Source organism: Musa acuminata, chromosome BXJ1-3 (assembly GCF_036884655.1).
Source record: "Musa acuminata AAA Group cultivar baxijiao chromosome BXJ1-3, Cavendish_Baxijiao_AAA, whole genome shotgun sequence".
NCBI lineage: Eukaryota > Viridiplantae > Streptophyta > Magnoliopsida > Zingiberales > Musaceae > Musa > Musa acuminata.
In genome coordinates, this window is record NC_088329.1 from 266,777 (window position 1) to 288,510 (window position 21,734).

Below are 21,734 nucleotides of genomic sequence, written 5' to 3' on the forward strand. Positions count from 1 at the left end.
GACTTCGACATAGTTATGAAGCAATGAAAGGACCGTCGATGCTGAGCGACACCGCTCGATAATTACGTCAATATCGACACAGAAGTAGAGTGTCCCTTACCTCTCGTAGTCGCTCTTCTCATCCACAATAGCCACTCGTACCTCCCAACGACATTCGCCACTACTAATTAGAACATTAAATTTTTTTTTTTTTTATTGATAGAATAGATGATATTAGGGTAAATAAACTTATATGTTTTATTTTCGTAATTATAGGAATATCAATATAATTTTTTTTAAGTTAGGGACTCAAATGATAAAGATAACTAGTTTAGTTCCCCGCCTAGCTACGCACGAATCTTGTCGAATCCGTTACCTTGCGATCCGCCGTTCATATCTTCTCCCGCCACTTCCGATGGGAATGCCTGCGTCCGCATACAAGCAACACCGCTTCGCCTTATCCTATCAATCCCATCAGCACACATAGAGTGTATATATGCGCATAACTATATTTATGCGCGTGATTGGCGACCGAACCCTCCCCATAACTGCACGTGTTGCTTTGACGCTTTTTCCTTGTCTGCGCTTGATATCGACGAGATATCGAAAAGATGGAGAAGGCGATCGATCGGCAGCAGGTCCTCCTCCAGCATCTCCGGCCCTCCCCTTCTTCTGCCCCCGGTGGTTCCCCTTTGATCTTGGTGAGAGGCTTCCCTCGTTCTCTTTCGATCGGAGAGTCCATGGATCGGTTGGGTTTGTTTTCGTGGTGTGGTAAATCGCCATGTCAGAGGGGACTCTTGGTTCGTTTGTTGCTTGTTTGGGTTGGTCGCCTGATCTGAGGGTTGGGTTCTGGGTTTGAATAGTTGGATGGTTGGCTTTGTGAGGGAAAATTAGGTTTCTTTTCTGGTTTAGACACCTAGTTCAATTGGGCCCTTCTAAATCTTGATTACAGGCTTCTTTCTGTACCGCTAGCGACAGTGCGGCCTATCAGAGGAACGCTTGCTTTGGGGATGACGTCGTGGTTGTCGCGTAAGTTATTATATGTTGATCCATTCTCAGTACTCAAGGCCAATTCGTTTCTCTCTTTAGGTTCTGTTAATCTTCGGAATTGGTCCCGCGTAGTTTTTTAGAAGCTCGTGGCGTGACTTTAACTGTTAAACGAAAATAAACCGCCAATCTTTTGTTAGGGAAGAAAATTAAGTTTCCTTTTTTAGGTTGTGCTACTCTTTACAGTTGGTTCTTGTAGATTTTTAGAAGCTCGTAGCATCACTTAACTCTTAAACGATAAGAAATTGTAAATGTTTTTGTTATGGAAGAAAAAATTGTTTCTTTCTTTGGGTTGTGTTTATCTTTGGAATTTGTTGTGTATAGGTTTTTAAAAGCTCATGGCATGACTGAACTGTTAGATGAGAACTGTAAATCTTTTGTTAGGGAAGAAAAAAATTGTTTCTTTCTTTAGATTTTTTGACGATCATAAATGGTTGTGTAGATTTCTAGAAGCTCGTAGCATGACTTAACTGTTAGATGAGAAGAAACTGTCGTTCATTTGTTAGGGAAGAACGGAACGATCACACACTGGAAAATAAATTTTAAAATTTGGTCATAATGATGCTTTTCTCCAGTTGCGTAAAAATCCTGTGTGGTTTATTGGCAAAAGTAACGAAGCATTCTAAAGCAAATTAGTAACATACACGAAAAATCTGCTTTTTAGCCATGAAGATTACGTACCATTTGACCTATGCACTTGCAATAGTGTTAACCATGTTGCTTCTTACCTCATTTCTAAATGCAGACAAGTTGATAGAGTGAACTGCTGCTGCCTAAAATGAAGAGAAAGTTGGTTCAACTATCAATACCTTCTGCCAAAGATCTATGTAACTGTTACGGTAAGTAACTTTTTTAGCCGTGGCCTCGGGGCCGTCGCGGCTGGGTTCGGGTCCGGAAGGCGGTGATCTCCGTGGGGGCGCTCCTCGAGGTCTCCCGGCGGCCGAGCTCGGTGGTTCGGGTCGGGAGGTCGGTTCGGCAGGTCGGGTCGGCGGTTCGGGTCGGCGGCTCGGGTCGGGAGGCAGCTCCGAGGTCGGTTCGACAGGTCGGGTCGGCGGTTCGGGTCGGCGGCTCGGGTCGGCGGCTCGGGTCGGGAGGCAGCTCCGAGGTCGGTAGGCAGCTCCGCCGCAGCTTCGGGAAGAGGCGACACCGTCTCGCACCTGCACACAGGTCGGGCCGGGAGCTCGGCCCGACCCCTCCGACGATCAAGTTAGAAGAAGATGTGGAGGGGGTTGTGGATGAGGCAGAAGAAGAGCCTCTGAGTGCTTTGTGTCTGAGTGAGTTCCCCCCCTCTTTGCTTAGGACTCAGGGGTATTTATAGAGGAGGTTTGATGTTACCGCTGGGGTTGTGTGGGAGGCCGAGCTGATGCAGGGTATGGAGAGCCTCGGGCAGTGTGTTGCTCAGGGGGTTGCGTGGGAGATCGGGGGATCGCAGGGTATGGGCGAGCTTCAACCGTTACCTGCTTCTGTCTCGTCCGGCTGTGCTGGGTCTGCCATTTTTTGCCATATCATATGCCCCCCCCCGAAAGGAGCTATGCGTCGGTTCTTGCATGCAGGGGGTCCGATGCATGGCTTTTTACTTCAGGTGGGCCGGTCATGCATATCCGAGGCGTATGACGTAGGCGGGCTAGCCGCGCGGACGTATCTCGTGCAACACGGGGCCGAGGTGCGCAACTCAGTCAGGAAGCCGAGCAGGGTTAGACTCGGGGCCGATGGAGCCGATGAGGGCTGAGGAGCACAGCGTAGGCGGGGTGACCGCGCAGGTGTGGTCCCGGGATAGCGTAGGGCCGAGGGTCGAGGAGCACAACGCCGGCGGGGTGACCGCGCAGGTGAGAGGCGTAGAGCCGAGGGCCGAGGAGCATAACGTAGGCGGGGTGACCGCGCAGGCGTGATCTCGGGAGGCGTAGAGCCGAGGGCCGAGAAGACAACGCAGGCGGGGTGTCCGCGCAGGTGTGGTCTCGGGTGGCGTAAAGCCGCAGGCCGAGGAGCACGACGCAGGCGGGCTAACCGCGTAGGTGTGGTCTCGGGATGGCGTAGAGCCGAGGGCCGAGGAGCACAACGCAGGCGGGCTAACCGCGCAGGTGTGGTCTCGGGATGGCGTAGAGCCGAAGAGCCGAGGAGCACGACGCAGGCGGAGCAACCGCGCAGGTGTGGTCTCGGGTGGCGTAAAGCCGAGGGCCGAGGAGCACAACGCAGGCGGAGCAACCGCGCAGGTGTGGTCTCGGGTGGCGTAGAGCCGAGGGCCGAGGAGCACAACGCAGGCGGGGCAACCGCGCAGGTGTGGTCTCGGGATGGCGTAGAGCCGAGGGCCGAGGAGCACAACGCAGGCGGGCTAACCGCGCAGGTGTGGTCTCGGGATGGCGTAGAGCCGAAGAGCCGAGGAGCACGACGCAGGCGGAGCAACCGCGCAGGTGTGGTCTCGGGTGGCGTAAAGCCGAAGAGCCGAGGAGCACGACGCAGGCGGAGCAACCGCGCAGGTGTGGTCTCGGGTGGCGTAAAGCCGAAGAGCCGAGGAGCACGACGCGGGCGGACTGGCCGCGCAGGCGTGGTCTCGGGTGGCGTATAGCCGAAGAGCCGAGGAGCACGACGCAGGCGGACTGGCCGCGCAGGCGTGGACTCGGGTGGCGTAAAGCCGAGGGCCGAGGAGCACAACGCAGGCGGGTTGGCCGCGCTGGTGTGCCTCGGGCATTACGCGACCGAGGAGTATGATGCAAGCGGGCTGGCCGTGCAGCCGTGTCTCGGGGTTTATGGAGCCGAGGGGCACGACGCGGGCGTACTGGCGGCACTGGTCTGTTTCGGGAACATGGAGCCAAGGAGCATGACGCAGGCGGCTGGCGGCGCAGGTGTGGTCTCGGGCATTGCGCGACCGAGGAGCACGACGCAGGCGGGCAGACCGCGCAGGCGTGGTCGCAAGGGCCATGCGACCGAGTAGCACGACGCAGGCGGGCAGGACGCGAGGACGCGGACTCGGGCACCATGCAGCCGAGGTACACGATAGAGGCGGACAGGCCGCGCCGAGGTAGATCTCGGCAGCGATTGGCCGAGGTGCTCGGTGCAGGCAGGCTGCGACCGAGGGACACCGCTTAGGCGGACAGGCCGCGCTGAGGTGGGATTTCGGCAGAGAGTTGCCGAGGTGCTCGGTGCAGGCAGGCTGTGACCGAGGTGGTGGGCTTGGCAAGCATGGAGCTGGTGCAGGCAAGCCGCGGCCGAGGGGCGTGAACCAGGTGGATAGGGCCGTGGAGTTCGGCGCGGGCAGACTGGCCGTGCAGACGTGTCTCGGGGTTTATGGAGCCGAGGGGCACGACGCGGGCGTACTGGCGGCACTGGTCTGTCTCGGGAACATGGAGCCAAGGAGCACGACGCAGGCGGGGTGACCGCGCAGGCGTGGTCGCGAGGGTCATGCGACCGAGTAGCACGATCAGGCGGGCAGGACGCTAGGACGCGGCCTCGGGCACCACGCGGCCGAGGAACACGACAGGCGGTCGGGCCGTGCCGAGGTGGGTCTCGGCAGAGATTGGCCGAGGTGCTCGGTGCAGGCAGGCTGCGACCGAGGGACACCGCTCAGGCGGACAGGCCGCGCTGAGGTAGGCTCGGCGCAGGCAAGCTGCGACCGAGGGGCGAGACCCTAGTCGGTAAGTCGCCCTGAGACGGATTCGGCAGTGAATATGGCCGAGTAGCTCGGTGCAGGCAGGCTGGCCGCGCATGGGGCCGAGGAGCCGAGGCAGCGGGCTGCTTGCTGCGCATGATGCCGAGTGGCCAAGGCAGCGTGTTGCTTCGTCAGCCGAGCAGTTGAGGCGGGCGGCCACGCATGGGACCGAGGGGTCGATGCAGCGTGCTGGCTGCAGCGTGTTGGCTGCGCACGGGGCCGAGGGGCCGAGGCAGCGTGTTTGGCTGCGCATGAGGCCGAGGAGCCGAGGCAGCGCGCTGCTCGCTGCGCAAGGGGCCGAGCCTCGAGGCCTCGGGCATTATGCGACCGAGGTGGCAGCCTCGGGCATTACGCGACCGAGGTGATGGCCTTGGCAAGCGTGGAGCCGGGGCACTCGGCGCAGGCAGGCTGCGGTCGAGGGATGTAACCCAGGTGGGCAAGGTAGTGGATATGGCCAAGGAGTTCGGCGCGGGCAGGCTGGCCGGGCAGACGTGTCTCGGGGTTTATGGAGCCGAGGGGCACGACGCGGGCGTGCTGGCGGCACTGGTCTGTCTCGGGAACATGGAGCCAAGGAGCACGACGCAGGCGGCTGGCGGCGCAGGTGTGGTCTCGGGCATTACGCGACCGAGGAGCACGACGCAGGCGGGCAGACCGCGCAGGCGTGGTCGCAAGGGCCATGCGACCGAGTAGCACGACGCAGGCGGGCAGGACGCGAGGACGTGGACTCGGGCACCATGCGGCCGAGGTACACGATAGAGGCGGACAGGCCGCGCCGAGGTAGATCTCGGCAGTGATTGGCCGAGGTGCTCGGCGCAGGCAGGCTGCGACCGAGGGGCACCGCTCAGGCGGGCAGGCCGCGCTGAGGTGGGATTTCGGCAGAGAGCTGCCGAGGTGCTCGGTGCAAGCAGGCTGCGACCGAGAAACACCGCTCAGGGGGGCAGGCCGCGCTGAGGTGGGTTCGGCGCAGGCAGGCTGCGGGCGCTGCTCAGGCGGGCAGACCGTGCTGAGGTAGGCTCGGCGCAGGCAAGCTGCGACCGAGGGGCGAGACCCTGGTCGGTAAGCCGCCCTGAGACAGACTCGGCAGTGAATATGGCCGAGTAGCTCGGTGCAGGCAGGCTGGCCGCGCATGGGGCCGAGGAGCCGAGGCAGCGGGCTGCTTGCTGCGCATGAGGCCGAGTGACCGAGGCAGCGAGGCAGCTTGCTGGCTGCGCACGAGGCCGAATGGCCGCGGCAGCGAGGCTGCTTGCTGCGCATGAGGCCGAGTGGCCGAGGGCCGAGGGGCCGAGGCAGCGAGGCAGTGTGCTGGCTGCGCACGAGGCCGAGTGGCCGAGGCAGCGAGGCAGTGTGCTGGCTGCGCATGAGGCCGAGTGACCGAGGCAGCGAGGCAGCTTGCTGGCTGCGCACGAGGCCGAATGGCCGCGGCAGCGAGGCTGCTTGCTGCGCATGAGGCCGAGTGGCCGAGGGCCGAGGGGCCGAGGCAGCGAGGCTGCTTGCTGGCTGCGCATGAGGCCGAGTGACCGAGGCAGCGAGGCAGCTTGCTGGCTGCGCACGAGGCCGAATGGCCGCGGCAGCGAGGCAGCTTGCTGCGCATGAGGCCGAGTGGCCGAGGGCCGAGGGGCCGAGGCAGCGAAGCTGCTTGCTGGCTGCGCATGAGGCCGAGTGGCCGAGGCAGCGTGTTGGCTGCGCATGTGGCCAAGTGGCCGAGGCAGCAATGCTGCTTGCCGGCTGCGCAGGAGGCCGAGTGGCCGAGGCAGCAATGCTGCTTGCCGGCTGCGCAGGAGGCCGAGTGGCCGAGGCAGCGAGGCAGCGTGTTAGCTGCGCGTGGGGCCGAGTGGCCGAGGCAGCGAGGCAGCGCGTTGGCTGCGCGTGGGGCCGAGTGGCCGAGGCAGCGAGGCAGCATGTTGGCTGCGCATGAGGCCGAGTGGCCGAGGCAGCGAGGCAGCAAGGCGGCGTGTTTGCCGCGCATGAGGCCGAGTGGCCGAGGGCCGAGGGGCCGAGGCAGCGAGGCTGCTTGCTGGCTGCGCACGAGGCCGAGTGGCCGAGGTAGCGAAGCAGCGTGTTAGCTGCGCGTGGGGCCGAGTGGCCGAGGCAGCGAGGCAGCATGTTGGCTGCCCATGAGACCGAGTGGCTGAGGCAGCGAGGCAGCAAGACAGCGTGTTTGCCGCGCATGAGGCCGAGTGGCCGAGCCAGCGAGGCTGCGTGTTGGCTGCGCATGAGGCCGCGTGGCCGAGGCAGCAATGCTGTTTGCCGGCTGCGCAGGAAGCCGAGTGGCCGAGGCAGCGAGGCAGCGTGTTAGCTGCGCGTGGGGCCGAGTGGCCGAGGCAACGAGGCAGCGTGTTGGCTGCGCGTGGGGCCGAGTGGCCGAGGCAGCGAGGCTGGTTGCTGGCTGCGCACGAGGCCGAGTGGCCGAGGCAGCGAAGCAGCGTGTTAGCTGCGCGTGGGGCCGAGTGGCCGAGGCAGCGAGGCAGCATGTTGGCTGCGCATGGGCCAAGTCTCTCAAGCGACGCCATATCTCTCCTTATGCATGCTGTGGCCGAGGAGCTACTCGGGTAGGCTATGACCGAGGAGGTCTCGGGTAGGCTGTGGACGAGGAGCTCTCGGGCATGCTATGGCCGAGGAGCTACTTAGGCCGCGTAGAGGAAGTCTCGGGCAAGCCGTGGCCGAGGAGGTCTCGGGTAGGCTGTGGCCGAGGAGCTCTCGGGCATGCCATGGCCGAGGAGGTCTCGGGTAGGCTGTGGCCGAGGTGTTCGGCGCGGGCAGGCTGGTCGCGCGCGTGGGACCGAGGGGTCGAGGCGCTTGTGGCCGAGCCACGCGCGTGACCGAGTAGCCGAGACGCGCGGGCTGGTCGCGCGCGTGGGACCGAGGAGCCGAGGTGCGCGGGATGGCCGCGCGCGTGGGGCCGAGTGGCCGAGACGCTCGGCGCGTTCGGACTGGCCGCGCGCATGGGACGCGGGTGGTTTGGCCGCGCGCGTGGGACGCGGGCGGTTTGGCCGCGCGCGTGGGACGCGGGCGGTTTGGCCGCGCGCGAGGCGCGCGGGCTGGCCGCGCGCGTGGGGCCGAGTGGCCGAGACGCTCGGCGCGGTCGGGCTGGCCGCGCGCATGGGACGCGGGCGGTTTGGCCGCGCGCGTGGGACGCGGGCGGTTTGGCCGCGCGCGTGGGATGCGGGCGGTTTGGCCGCGCGCGTGGGACGCGGGCGGTTTGGCCGCGCGCGTGGGACGCGGGCGGTTTGGCCGCGCGCGAGGCGCGCGGGTTGCCCGCGCGCGTGGGACCGAGGGGCCGAGGCGCGCGGGCTGGCCGCGCGCGTGGGGCCGAGTGGCCGAGACGCTCGGCGCGGTCGGGCTGGCCGCGCGCATGAGACGCGGGCGGTTTGGCCGCGCGCGTGGGACGCGGGCGGTTTGGCCGCGCGTGAGGCGCGCGCGTGGGACCGAGGTGCCGAGGCGCGCGGGCTGGTCGCGTGCGTGGGGCCGAGTGGCCGAGACGCGCGGGCTGGCCGCGCGCGTGGGGCCGAGGGGCCGAGAAGCCGAGACCGACCCCAGAAGTCGCTGCGGCTGGTGCAGGTCGGCTGCAGTGGAGCAACCAGGAGAAAGCTAACGTACCGTCATTTCGGGCCCTCCTTCTAGCGCCATTATGTTACGGTAAGTAACTTTTTTAGCCGTGGCCTCGGGGCCGTCGCGGCTGGGTTCGGGTCCGGAAGGCGGTGATCTCCGTGGGGGCGCTCCTCGAGGTCTCCCGGCGGCCGAGCTCGGTGGTTCGGGTCGGGAGGTCGGTTCGGCAGGTCGGGTCGGCGGTTCGGGTCGGCGGCTCGGGTCGGGAGGCAGCTCCGAGGTCGGTTCGACAGGTCGGGTCGGCGATTCGGGTCGGCGGCTCGGGTCGGCGGCTCGGGTCGGGAGGCAGCTCCGAGGTCGGTAGGCAGCTCCGCCGCAGCTTCGGGAAGAGGCGACACCGTCTCGCACCTGCACACAGGTCAGGCCGGGAGCTCGGCCCGACCCCTCCGACGATCAAGTTAGAAGAAGATGTGGAGGGTGTTGTGGATGAGGCAGAAGAAGAGCCTCTGAGTGCTTTGTGTTTGAGTGAGTTCCCCCCCTCTTTGCTTAGGACTCAGGGGTATTTATAGAGGAGGTTTGATGTTACCGCTGGGGTTGTGTGGGAGGCCGAGCTGATGCAGGGTATGGAGAGCCTCGGGCAGTGTGTTGCTCAGGGGGTTGCGTGGGAGATCGGGGGATCGCAGGGTATGGGCGAGCTTCAACCGTTACCTGCTTCTGTCTCGTCCGGCTGTGCTGGGTCTGCCATTTTTTGCCATATCAGTAACCAATATGCTTCATTCCAAAACTTTAGGCCATTGATGATTTGCCATTTTTTCCCTAAATTTTGCTCCTGTTGGGTTTTGAGTACTTCAATGCTGGGATTTTTCTGACTTTTGTCCCTAGCCAGTAGGGCCTTCTTATTCCTTTGTGCAGCATATTGGTCACCGTGATTTGCTATAAATTATCACATTATGTATTTTTTTCAATAATCTCTGTTCAATGTTTCTCAATCCTACTACCCTATATTATAGTGCATACCGAACTGCAATTTGCAAGTCTGAGAGAGGGGGTTTCAAGGATACATACCCTAAGGAACTGCTTACTGCTGAGCTGAAGGTCTGTTTTTCTCATATTTGTGTTTCATGACATAGTGACTACAGAATGGAGATAATGTTGGAATCATTTTCTCTCTTTTAGGCGTTGTTGGATAAAACTAGTCTGAATCCAAATGAAGTTGGTGATATTGTGGTTGGTGCTGTACTGGCACCAGGCTCTCAAAGAGCAACTGAATTCAAGATGGCAGCATTCTATGCTGGTTTTCCTGGTACTTTGACTCCCTGTTTTTTCTGCCATTGATGGCATTTTATGTACATTATTGTAACATCTTACGGCATGAATTTTTCTTTCCCCCATAGAAACTGTTCCAGTAAGAACAGTGAACAGACAGTTCTCATCAGGCCTTCAGGCAGTTGCTGATGTTGCTGCTGCTATTAAAGCTGGATTCTATGATATTGGTAAAAATATTTTGGTTTACCACTTTTATGCTTGCATAATAGTTCCAGGAATTGGTGCTGGGTTAGAATCGATGACTGCAAATATGTTGTCTTGGGAGGGTTCAATAAACCCAAAGGTATGTTCTTTGATCCTTGTTCAGTTCTCAGTTAGTTTCTGCATTTCTGTCTTCTACTACATGCTTTTGTCTTTGAGTGCTTTAGGTAAACAAGTTTCAAAAAGCCCAAGATTGTCTGCTCCCCATGGGAATTACGTCTGAGAATGTTGCTTATCAATTTGGTGTGGCAAGACAAGAACAAGATCAGGCTGCTGTGAGTCTGTGGACATTGATTATATTCGTCCTATTAATAAATTTGTCATCTTAAATTCATTCTTACGATATTTTTCTTTGTTCAGGTTGAATCTCATATGAAGGCAGCTGCTGCAACTGCTTCTGGTAAATTTAAAGAAGAAATAATTCCAGTGACCACAAAGGTGAATTATCCTATTTCAACACCTCTCTCTCTCTCTCTCTCTCTCTCTCTCTCTAATTTGGTAATTAAATATATTTTGGCCTTGAATCATTAAATAACTGTAGCATTCCAACATATACCATGTGAAAGTAATTACCGTTGCCCTCAGTTTAAAGCTGTTGCACCTGTCTTCCCTTGGGTGTGTGGTTTTGATGATATGGTTTACTTCTTGAAGATTGTAGACCCAAAAACTGGGGATGAAATGCAGGTGACAATTTCTGTGGTTGATGGAATCTGACCAGAAACGTCTCTATCTGGTTTGGCAAAGCTAAAACCAGTTTTAAGAAGGATGGAGGTACAACTGCTGGTAATAGAGTGTTTCTTTTATGTGATAAATTTGTTACCAGCTAGTTCTTTATTAGTGGTTATTAAGACGGAATAATATATTGTAGGCAATTCAAGCCAAGTAAGTGATGGTGCTGGAGCAGTCCTCTTGATGAGGAGAGATGTAGCAATGCAAAAAGGGTTTCCTATACTTGGTGTATTCAGGTTAAATTTCCTTCATTTCACTAACAAAACTAATTTATTCTTGTACTAGTTTTCTATATCAATCATCCATGTCAATGACAATGGTTGCTTGAGGTCTTGCTCATTGCTTAATTGAGCTTATGTTGTACATGCATGTGCGCACACACAAGAAAAGAAAGGAAGAAAGAGAAGGTATACAAGTTGTCTTGTATGCATTTTCTCAGACGCAGATCAATTCTTCCTTAGCCGACTCGGTATATGCTCATATAGTGTATGATTTGTTGGATGCCATAGGGAGTGTATTTGTAGCTTTACTGAGATAATGATATGAAAAACAGTTTCGGTATGAGGCTGACCTTATAACTAGTGGTTATGTGATAAGTTCAAGTTTGAAGGGAAACACACCTAAATAATATGTTTTTCTTAGTCATGCGTGCTTGTGGCATATTGTCACGGACAAAGTTTTAAACAGGATGTTTGATGTAATACCTATGTATATTCGTGTCTTTCTGTTTGTTCATGCTTTGTACAGCATGTAGAGGAATGATCAAAGGCTTAACAACCCCATTTTAGTTGGGTTTGGTGGCCTTCTTAGGCTTGTAAATAAAGGTTATGTCATGTGGACACTTGCGAGAGTTATTCGGTCTGTAATGGACCATTTTGACCCTTTGTTGTGTAACTGTTCAGAGCTTGTAATGTCTGTTTGTAATTTGCATTGTCAATGAAGTGTTTTCGGAAATGTTTGCTTGTGGATCCCGAGTGAGGCATTTTTTCTAACCCGTTTTTTCTTTTGTGGGTCCTAAGGGACCATGGGAGGCTTCGGGAAGGCTGACCTTTGCGGACGGACACGTAAGGGTGCCGCACGACTTAGGCAAAACCAGCTAAGTCCGTGACAGATGGTATCAGAGCGGGACAAGCACTCATAGAAACACTTGACGTGCAAACGAGGGGGACCTAGCGGGGCTGCGTTGAGGGCAGTCAGCACACGCGCGACCGTTTGGGGGAAAATGAGCATGGAGATGTAGGAAAAAGGAGTCGCTCGAAGGAGCGGGCATCTGAGATTGGCATTCAGAGAAATGGCCAACCCTTCGCGCAAGAGGCACCACGAGAACAAGCAAGCTGGGAAGAATGTGGAGCGCACAAAGGGTGGGATGGCTGAGTTCGAGCTACGGCTCGACGTTGACAACTATACTTGATGGTCCTCAAGGCAAGCGAGGCGCTTGGTAAAGGTTGAGACCATGCAAGGTGGAATGAGTTGCTCAGCGACCGAAAGAGTTGTGCAAAGTTCACAGAGGTGAGGGAAATTGCTAACTCGAAGAATTCGGTACTCATGCATGGGCTTGTATGCGGACGATGGATTGTTCGTGGTCATCCCAAGGCGACCGAAACTCGGTGTCATGGAGCATTGAAACTTTCTCTTCGGCATGTGAAGGATACGTCCGTAGGAGGCTGAAGTGTGCAGTGAGTTCAGCATGTTGCTAAGCCTTGAGTGGTGCAGCGGGGACTGTATTGACGTAGAGTCGCAATTTAGCAAGTGCGTTTGCAGGAGGCAGAACAATGCGCAGTTTGTTCAGCAAATCAGAGTAGTCCAAGGGGATGGTGGTCTTCGAAACAAAGAGAGATGTTGCTCCAACGGGATAGATATCCAGGAGGGATAGATCTCGGTTTCTCTAGAGGGAGAATCATGTGCAATAGACTGCACATGTTGAGGAGGAGTACCTCAACAAACAACAACTCCACGAAGCTCAATGGACCGAGCAAGCGACGAGGAGTCGTCGCATGATCTCGCTTGAGAGAATGCATTAGTGGATGCATTGCGAGATCAAGTGGGGGAGCGATCTAAGGCAACACAAATGAAGGCACGCTTGAAGTCAATATGGAGATCAGACTCAAGGGAGGGCTGACCCGTGGAATGGTGGGCGTAAGGGCCACCATTAACTCAATGTAAAACGAGGAGCGGAGCAACTTGGGTGTAACTTGGCGAAGTACCCAAGTCGCATGAAGGGAGCTAGCATAGAAGATGACACATGGAGCGGAGGCACATAGCTTTCCTTCGACATAGGTCAAGGACATAAACTATTGCAGAGGCAAGATCAGGATCATGTTGTTCCATGGGTCCTTCATTCTGATGGAGCGAACTCATCTTGCATGGTGCCAAAGACGAAGGGAGCTTCTGGGCACATGCACCTTATCTCGGAAAAGCATTTGATGGAGAAACGAAGGCGACTCAACTTGCCGAGGCAAAGTTGGGTTCAGAAGGTCTTGACACGGGGCAAGAGGACGCGGAGACGCGTACTCTTGAAGAATATGCCACAGTGTTGCCAGTCAAGTTGCCAGGCAGGAAGCGGTGCGCAGCGAAGATTATGCTGGTAGGGGCAGAGGCCCAGGATCCAGACAATGGTGTACTAATTACAGCGAAGTCGGTGGACTTCGGGAGCTACTAGGCGACGGACTGTCCTAGAGCGGTGCTTCATCTAGGTGTGACCCAAGAGTGGGTGGATGAAGGTCGATTGCCAAAGGAGCGAACAAAATCATAGATGGAAGAGACCCTGCGATGTATTGGCAGAGGCCACACATAGAGGGATCACAATTCGAGTTCATCCTACAAGGATCAGAATGCAATAGAGATGCCACCAGGAGGCGACATGGTGCAGCGGATCGTGGTGAAACAGTTCGTGGCAATGCGATACACACGACATAGTCCCGTGAGGGACTAGATTATACGAAGGTATGATCGGGAGCTATTGGAAGCTCCACTTCGGTGAATAACACGACGGTAAGAAGGGCTATGGATTCAAGGAGTGAAGGCCATGGTACCCCAGAGGCGGGTCTTCCGTGCGTGCATCGAGTTTTGCATTGGATGAAAGCCTTGGTCATCAGCATATGGGGGTTGTGTTCCATCAATGGAAAAGTTCGAATGCAAATACCAGTGAGTCTCATGGGAGGGACTTGATTATGCAGAGGTATGATCGAAGTAGCTGGAGAGTTGGACTGCTCCAGAGCCAATATTCGCTCAAGGGAGCTCGGCAAGTTAAATGACAAGGTTGAGTAAGCGAACGTTACTACCAAGGAAGCTAAGGAGAACAAAATCGGTGCAAATCCTACAACGTGATGGTAGAGGCCATGCATGAGAGTTGCAGTCTGTCTTTCCATCGACCAAAGGGAGCTGTTTGGAGAACACAGAGATGTTGAAGCAGTGGGTCGAAAGGGGCGAGGAAGCGACGACGAGTCCAGAGGGACTTAGCTACCCAAAATCAAGCATCAGTTAGAATTGAGGTGGACTCGGAGGAGTGCCACAGAGACATATCTACTGATCGTGAAGAAAAGGGATGCAGATCCGAGGCGACGGATAGTAGGGCCATGGGCATGACAGCGCCATGGTACCGCAGAGGCGGGACTTCCGTGAAAATCATTGATCCCTTGCTCTCATGGAGGGAGAGCACTTGGTCGTGAAAGGGGCCGAGGAGGTGGAGCATGCAGAGGCAAACTCCAAGTACCGAGACAAGGCTGAAGGGCAGAGGCCAAGGAACTTCGTAAGACCGGTGTCAACGAGCTTCTCATCAAGATAGCCGAAAGTGATGGACTTCGGGTCATGCAAGAGTGCACGACCAAGGAACGAAGCAAGCAGTACGCGGTGCTGTACCTTTGCTACTCAGTGGAGTAGGCGGCCGGGTTGATGGAGAAGACGGTACAATCCCAGAGGTGACCAAAACTATTAGAGACTTACTCCAAGTTGGGGTGAAAACTTCATGCATTCCAGAAGTTCGATTGCATTGAGAAGGTGAATCATAGTAACTAACTCAACGCAAGGAGTGCAAACACTTCAAGTGCTTCAGAATTGTGAGCAAAGAGCAGGCGAAGGCCAGTACCCAGCTCGATGCATGGAGTACAACCTCGAGGAGGCCGGCGAAGTCAAGTAACCTTTGACTTCTCAACTCTTAAGAGAATGGGCGAAACTGAGTACCCCAATTCTCTTATCTATCCAGTAGAGGAACTCTGCACAGGTTCAAAGACCCTTCGAAGATAATGGAAGACAATAGTTGTCAAATCATCACCAACGGTGATCAGTGATACTAAGTGACAACTAAGTGTAAGAAGAGTCAATGGGCAAATTTTGTGGAGGAAGGACACAAAAAATTTCGAAAGTTTGCGAGGCAATGCTTGTTAAAGCTCTAACAAGCATCCACCCAGTTCAAGCAGCATGTGGTATTTGAGAGACTGGCGCATAGTAAGGATGGTCTTTTCCTTCATCTGGAGGATCCGTAGGAATCAGCAAAGGATCAACACAACTCAGCCAACCCCACACTAGAGTCAAAGTCATTGGCGAGTTGAAGCAGCATGGCGGATCAAAGGTTCGACTACTCAAAAATAGCAACGGAGAGCAGCTGGGAGCCAAGAGGCGCATTGCAGCGGGAGCAAAAGATTGAAGACTCAACAAAGACGAGGAGTTGCAGTGTCGGCAAAGGCTTCGACGAGGACGTCGAAGGAATAAGTGGGGGAGAATGTCACGGACAAAGTTCTAAACAGGATGTTTGATGTAATACCTATGTATATCCGTGTCTTTCTGTTTGTTCATGCTTTGCACAGCATGTAGAGTAATGGTCGAAGGTTTAGCAACCCCATTTTAGTTGGGTTTGGTGGGCTTCATAGGCTTGTAAATAAAGGTTGTGTCATGTGGACACTTGCGAGAGTTATTCGGTCTGTAATGGATCATTTTGACCCTTTGTTGTGCAACTGTTCAGAGCTTGTAATGTCTGTTTGTAATTTGCATTGTCTATGAAGTGTTTTCGAAAATTTTTGCTTGTGGATCCCGAGTGAGGCATTTTCTCTTTTGTGGGTCCTAAGAGATCATGAGAGGCTTCGGGGAGGCTGACTTTTACGGACGGACATGCAAGGGTGCCGCACGGCTTAGGCAAAACCAGCTAAGTCCGTGACAATATGGTCGTACGGGTTGGGTTGCAGTCTGCCGATTGTGTGCAGTCGCGTGCATGAGCAGTGGTCACGTGTGGGTTTTGGGGGTTGACTTGCCTTGTGCCCTTTGCTATGTGGTTGTTTTGAGCTTGCAAAAGTGTCCATTTAGTTTTGTTATATCAGTTGTTCAGTGCTGCTTCTACGGTCCCAATTTCACGTTTTCAAAAGAACACAGGCCGTAGTTTGGCCAGGCATTCACTTGTCACCAACTCAATTTCTTTCTGTTCATGTCCTTTGTAACCACGAGGTTATGAGTAAGTTGATCTTTTATGAGAAGGTGCCATACAGGTATCACACGACTAATGCAAGTTTTAGCTCATTTTAAGATGTGCTCATATTGTGTATGTTTTGATTATTATTAATGATAGTGTAGTTATAGGTTTACTTATGAGGAAAACCATTTTGGTTTAGTAATTTGTGATTGGATAACCATAGTTACCAATGGACTTGATGGGATAACTGACCCATTATCTTGTTGGACTTGACTCGCTAGCTCAAAATGTTGAAATCCAACTAATGGTAGTATAGTCATCAAACTCTTAAATAAGTCAGTCCAAGTCTTTATCAACTTCCAATGTGGAAGTTGATAAAGACTTTTGGACTATGTTTCTTTAGTATTCAGACCTATTTCAAAGCCTGGATGGATGACTATGTTTCTTTAGTAGACTGATATTGCAAAAGTGATCTTTAAGCTGCTAAATCATGTTGTATTTGCAGTTTATGTAATTCAAGTGTTGAGAAGGACTCACCTTGCAGGAGTATCTCAAATCTTTTTTCCATTTAAAAATGGTACTATGCTTGTATGATTTTAGATCATGTATGTAACAAAAAGAAGAATGTCCTATCTTAGCCCACTTTTTTTTGTTTTTCTTGCATGCTGAAAGCTTCTTGGCAGATATCGACCTTTTGGTAGACAATACTAATTTATACGTGGTTCATATTTGGTATGAAATGATTGTAAATGCATGGTTAATCAAGAGTAAGCTAGAGAGAAAACTCTGTGGGCGAATAAGATTGTTAAAATCAATAATATTTTCAGCAGTCATTCACTTATGTGATAACCACCGATGGTCATTTGCAGGTGAAATTGGTTTCTAATGGGTGATTCCAAAATCGCAGTTGTGGAGGGTCCTTTTGAACTTCTTGTATGATTTACAACATCATTTTAAGTCTGGCATCCATTTGTTCATCATGCCATTTATTCTTGGAGAAAACAAACCATGGTTATATCCAATGTTGTTTTGTTGATTTCTCCCATCCAATCAAGACCGATTGAGATATTCAAGTATGGAAACATTCTCAATTTGCTTTGCCTACCTTTGATAGAGTTGATGTTGGATATGATTAGTTCCATGCAACACATGGATCTATCTTCCAATCAATTTGGTGAACCAGTTATTTTAGTTGTTCCACTAGGTTTAGGTGGTTGCATCTCACTGTTGCATATTGATGGAAGGTTTGCCTACCCTGCTTTGATCATGAGACTGACAATATTAGCCGGAATTGCAAGAGCACCATTTTTCGTTCGTGTTCACTCGACTCGAGCTTTAACAGACTATACAACGGTGAAGCCGCATGAATGGAAGCGGTTAAAGAAAGATGCACGCTTTTAACAGTGCTACAAGTTTCATTCATGTGGGGATCGATCGGCTATTCTTTACTTGAATTTTTAGTCATTATATAATTTTTATTTTTATCTCAACCTTTTATCAGCCTCACATTAATAAGAATTTGATCATATAAGACAAATTCAAACTAATAGATAGGATTGATTCTTCTTCTCCCCTTTCTTGCAATGTACCTTCTTCTTCTTCTTGTTCGCCATTGAAGTGACCATCACATCCAAGGAAATCAATTTAGTAATCTACTGATCAATCAATCCACAATAGATTGCCTGCTCTTTCCTTTTCCACTGACCATGATTCTGATGAGGAACAACACTTGACTTCAGCCTTTTCTTCCTTCATACATACGTATGTCTATATAGACATTAACTAACATCACTTCTTCCTTGCCAAGAAATATCAACATCACCTCATATGTATACATATTTTCATGGAAATCTACTTGCACTACATATCCGATTACACCCCCATATATATACACACCCCCATATATATATATATATATATATATATATATATATATATATATATATATATATATGAGAGAGAGAGAGAGAGAGAGAGAGAGAGAGCAGCTGCTCAAGAACACCACGACAATTGCATGGCGTCAAAGCTCAGCAGTTCCTTGTCGAACATTGTCTCCGCGAAGCCGACGTCGTCGAAGAGCGGAATGTCACTGAAAGCCTCCAGCCCGAAATCCTCAGCTTTCGGCAATCCCGTAACGTAGTCATCGAAGTCGTCAAGGCCCCCCCCGCCGCCGCAGAAATAACCCGCCGGCGACTGGACGCTCCCCGGGAAGGTCGCCCTTGACTCGCTGGTGCTCGTCTCCGTCGAGCAGGTCGGCGAGCAGGAGGCCTCCGACTTAACGGACGGCCGCCTGGGGCCGGAGTCGTCGGACAGGTTCAGCCTGGCGCAGTCACCGTAGAGGCTGCGCGCGGCGTTGTCATAGGCCTGCGCAGCCTCCAGGGAGGAGCTGAAGGTGCCGAGCCAGAGGCGGGCGCCCCGGTTGGGCTCGCGGATCTCCGCCACCCACTTGCCCCACGTCCGCTGCCGCACTCCGCGGTAGGTGCACGCCTGGTTCTCCGGCCCGCCTTTGCCCTTCATGCAGCCCTTCCTTGACCTCCTCAGAGGGCAGCATTTCTTCTGCTTCTTCTCTTCAGGCCCCATGCCGTCCCGTCGTCTCGCTGCAGCTAGGGAGAAGGTGGCGACGCAGCAAACCTCTGTCCTGTAAAAGGCACCGACAGGTGGCAAGCAGCACCAACAACTTACTATGTAGAGGGAAAGCGAGCGGCGCCCATTATGACGAGGGAGGGGAGGGGGGAGAGCCAGCGACACGCGGCGGCTGCTGCCGGCGCCGGGTGGGATTCCGATGCTAAGTGTCGGCTAACGGGAAACGGGCTCTTCCCGGCTTTCGTGGGGAAGCCTTGGAGGTTGCTGATGCATGCGATGACTTCAGGTGGGTTTGGGAGCTGGCGGCCGCGGGGTGGACGGCCGTGGCGGAGAAGGGATCTGCTGCAGGAACGGTCGCAACGTCGGAGGGACCGCCTCACTCTTTAATAAAATATTAGTACCATATAATCTTAAACCATAGTTTTTTTAAACAAAAAAAAGAAAAGAATTTGTAACTCAATTTACCCAAAATGAATGGTTTAGATATGGAATCTCCGCCATCCCAAAAAATTGAGATCCATGCTCTTAGTTTAAAAGAAAAAATAAAACTTTAGAAGAGAAACAAGAAATTTGATTGACTAAGCAATAAAAATTACAGACATTTCTAGTATATATCTGTTCCGATCAAAATTCTACTAAAATTTGAAGCCCCAAACAGAGTCTTACAAATACTCAAATGAGAATGATTTAACTCTTCAAGTTCTAACCTAGCTAGGACTTCATCAGCTCTTCCTCATGTATAAAAAGGAGGCGGAGAGCCCCCATCCTCATAGTATCACAAAGCAATTCAAGTCGTGCCCCCTCTTAAGAAGCTAGTTGACCCTAAGCTAAGAAAAGAGTGTTGGGAAACCATTACATGCGCAACGAAAGAACAAAAAATTAAATTCCAGAAAGAAAGCCAATCACACGTGTCATCACTCACGTGATTGGTTTGCAGGGCACATATGACTAGTACACCTATGACTATCAATCTCTCACTTGACGAAACTCAATCACTTAAGTGTCTGATCCCTATCAAACCCTTGTGATGTTTAAAGATAATCTAAGACAACGGTTTCGTCAATGAATTAGTAATGTTATCTTTAGATGAAACTCTTTCCACTGCTACATTTCCTCGGGTCATTCTCTCTCTAATAAGTTGGAACCTCCTCAGAACTCTTCTAATGAGACCCGAGTTCCCAAGCAATTGCTTCGTAGTTGTCACAATATAAGGGAATCAGCTTATCGTTGTCTGTCATCACTATGTCAAAGACGTACGCAATTTTTTTTACTATGAAAATGATTCTCATGTTGCGGAGTCAATCTATGTAGTTTGGAGTAGTGAGGCGGTTGATATCAACTATGCCACATAAGTGATTTAAAAGTGACATGTTCTAAAAATAAAGATATAGCAAAATAAATAACATGTAGATTTTATAGAAAAGTAAACAATTATATAAATTTCTATCTTAATATGTTCCTACTATTTTCTCGCGAAACACACAATTCCCTCCGATATGTGAATTAGAGACCCCCAACGGATCTCTAGTGGGGATCGGGATCCATTCGACGTCTTAGTGTAACATCAAGGGACTTGACTAATTACACTAATCCCGAAAAGGTATGCAACACTTGCCGATAATAACTCCTTGTGATTCTCATCCTGTTCGACCTCTGAACCATCATGGCCTCGAAGGACTCGACCAATCATGATGTTATATTAAGTCATTACCATCAATACAAGATGAGTTTAATTCGACGATATTCCCTTGAGGCACTCGACCAAGTATACAATGTCCTCAGGTTACCGATTACATATTTACGTCGTAAGCAAGATCTAGAATCGCAATATAGGCGAGCCTCGAGGGACTCAGACCAACTCAACCTATGTTGGGAATCGATTTCTCCTATAACAATGGAAGGCCACATGGGTCAATCTAATCGCCTCACGCTTACCGACGTAATATTATCATGAGTCCCAATAATAATAATAATCACAATACACACATGCATCAAATTGTTAGGATCGTAAAGACACTATAAGGGGAGGGGGGGGGGTGAATTAGTGCTTTCGAAAAATTTCGATTTGAAAGTTTGTTTGATGAAACAAGTATTAAAAATATGATTATCAAGAAGTGCGAATAAGAATTGCTTACTAAGTAGGTCAATATGCAATAGTAAATCAAATCGATTTATAATAGTTCGATCATCCCGACCTACATCCACTTCCGAATTCTCTTCCTTTGAGGCCATCGGCTTTTACTAAAGATCTTCTTTCAATGGGCGAAGATCAACTACCATTGTTACAATTATTTCTCCTTTTCATATGTTTATGAGAGAACTCTTACTTCTCTCTTTTACAAAAGAATTCTCATATTCCTTAGAATAATTTTTAAACTTAAGGAAGAAAAGATTCAATACTTTAATATCATAGGTTTTTCATACTCTTGTAAGCAAACATAATAAGAGTATTTATTGGTCCCAAATAGTTTTAGAAATGATCCCAAATAGCTTTAGAAAGGGAGCAAGTACCTTCAAGAAGCCGAAGGCGATGACGAACGGGTGACGACATCGGAGACCGCAACGAGTGGGAAGGTGGAGGTGGAGTTGAAGCTGCCGCGTCAGGAGGCGATGATACGGGTGCAATGCGACAGGAGGGCACACCCGGCGGCGAGGCTGATGGTGGCGCTGAGGGAGCTGGAGCTGGAGGTGTACTACGCCAACGTGATGGTGGTGAAGGGGATGATTGATACAGTAGGCCACCGTGAAGATGGGGAGCAGCTCACTACCGCTATTTGCCCGAGTCGCATAGCCTTCTCCACATCTTTACTTTCGGTAACTACTCGTCTACATTTTGGTGCAGCGTCTGCTCGGGTTGTACTCGAGAGTTTCCTAAGGTGTGTACATTGTGAACCGAATCAAGAAAATACTTTTCATAAAATACATTAATACATTCTTAAATTACCTCTAGAGATGCTAAGAAACTTTTGTTGTTGCTTCTCCAAGTGAACTGAATAAAAAAAACACCTTTGTAGAGTCTCTATCTTACCTTTCAAAATGAAAAAAAAAATTTAAAGGCACATTTTGATTCTCCCTTGTGTTTAATAATAACTTTAAATATCTTCTCCACTTAATAGATCTAAGATTGAGCTCCATCATATTCCTCCTCTTAGGCTCAAAGTAACCTCTAATAACATTAAGGATTCCATGTGTACCATATGAAGCATTGGCAAATGCTTTAGATCTAAATCATATTCTACTTCAGACAACCAAAACTTAAAACCATCAAAATACACCTGAAAA

At 51.8% G+C, this 21,734-nt stretch overlaps 2 protein-coding genes across 4 annotated transcripts; one reads left to right on the forward strand and one right to left on the reverse strand.

Annotated features, from left to right (window-relative positions):
- Nucleotides 1-546: 546 nt before the first annotated feature.
- Nucleotides 547-16,971, forward strand: LOC103977299 (3-ketoacyl-CoA thiolase 2, peroxisomal-like). 3 transcript variants are annotated; one of them, XM_018822995.2, is made up of 10 exons: nucleotides 547-680; nucleotides 932-1,008; nucleotides 9,226-9,310; nucleotides 9,392-9,518; nucleotides 9,610-9,824; nucleotides 9,910-10,017; nucleotides 10,103-10,180; nucleotides 10,394-10,525; nucleotides 10,611-10,707; nucleotides 16,739-16,971. In XM_018822995.2, the coding sequence occupies exons 1-8, from the start codon at nucleotides 591-593 to the stop codon at nucleotides 10,454-10,456; spliced, it is 843 nt and encodes a 280-aa protein (XP_018678540.2). In that variant the 5' UTR covers nucleotides 547-590; the 3' UTR covers nucleotides 10,457-10,525; nucleotides 10,611-10,707; nucleotides 16,739-16,971. The 3 variants fall into 3 exon arrangements, with proteins under 3 accessions (XP_018678540.2, XP_064967591.1, XP_064967593.1); XM_065111519.1 differs by having other exon boundaries at nucleotides 10,394-10,513; XM_065111521.1 differs by having other exon boundaries at nucleotides 10,427-10,525.
- Nucleotides 16,972-17,850: 879 nt separating this feature from the next.
- Nucleotides 17,851-20,381, reverse strand: LOC135614319 (dehydration-responsive element-binding protein 2C-like). The gene has a single exon (XM_065111546.1). It carries the CDS (start codon nucleotides 18,447-18,449, stop codon nucleotides 17,862-17,864), a length of 588 nt encoding a protein of 195 aa, XP_064967618.1. The 5' UTR covers nucleotides 18,450-20,381; the 3' UTR covers nucleotides 17,851-17,861.
- Nucleotides 20,382-21,734: the final 1,353 nt, after the last annotated feature.

Excerpts from the sequence above, each read along its gene's own strand:
- LOC103977299 (XM_018822995.2), top strand. The coding sequence starts at position 591 with ATGGAGAAGGCGATCGATCGGCAGCAGGTCCTCCTCCAGCATCTCCGG. Across the intron at positions 10,018-10,102 it reads AAGAACAAGATCAGGCTGCT|GTTGAATCTCATATGAAGGC; the intron begins GTGAGTCTGTGG and ends TTCTTTGTTCAG. Across the intron at positions 10,181-10,393 it reads TAATTCCAGTGACCACAAAG|ATTGTAGACCCAAAAACTGG; the intron begins GTGAATTATCCT and ends TACTTCTTGAAG.
- LOC135614319 (XM_065111546.1), bottom strand. The coding sequence starts at position 18,449 with ATGGGGCCTGAAGAGAAGAAGCAGAAGAAATGCTGCCCTCTGAGGAGG.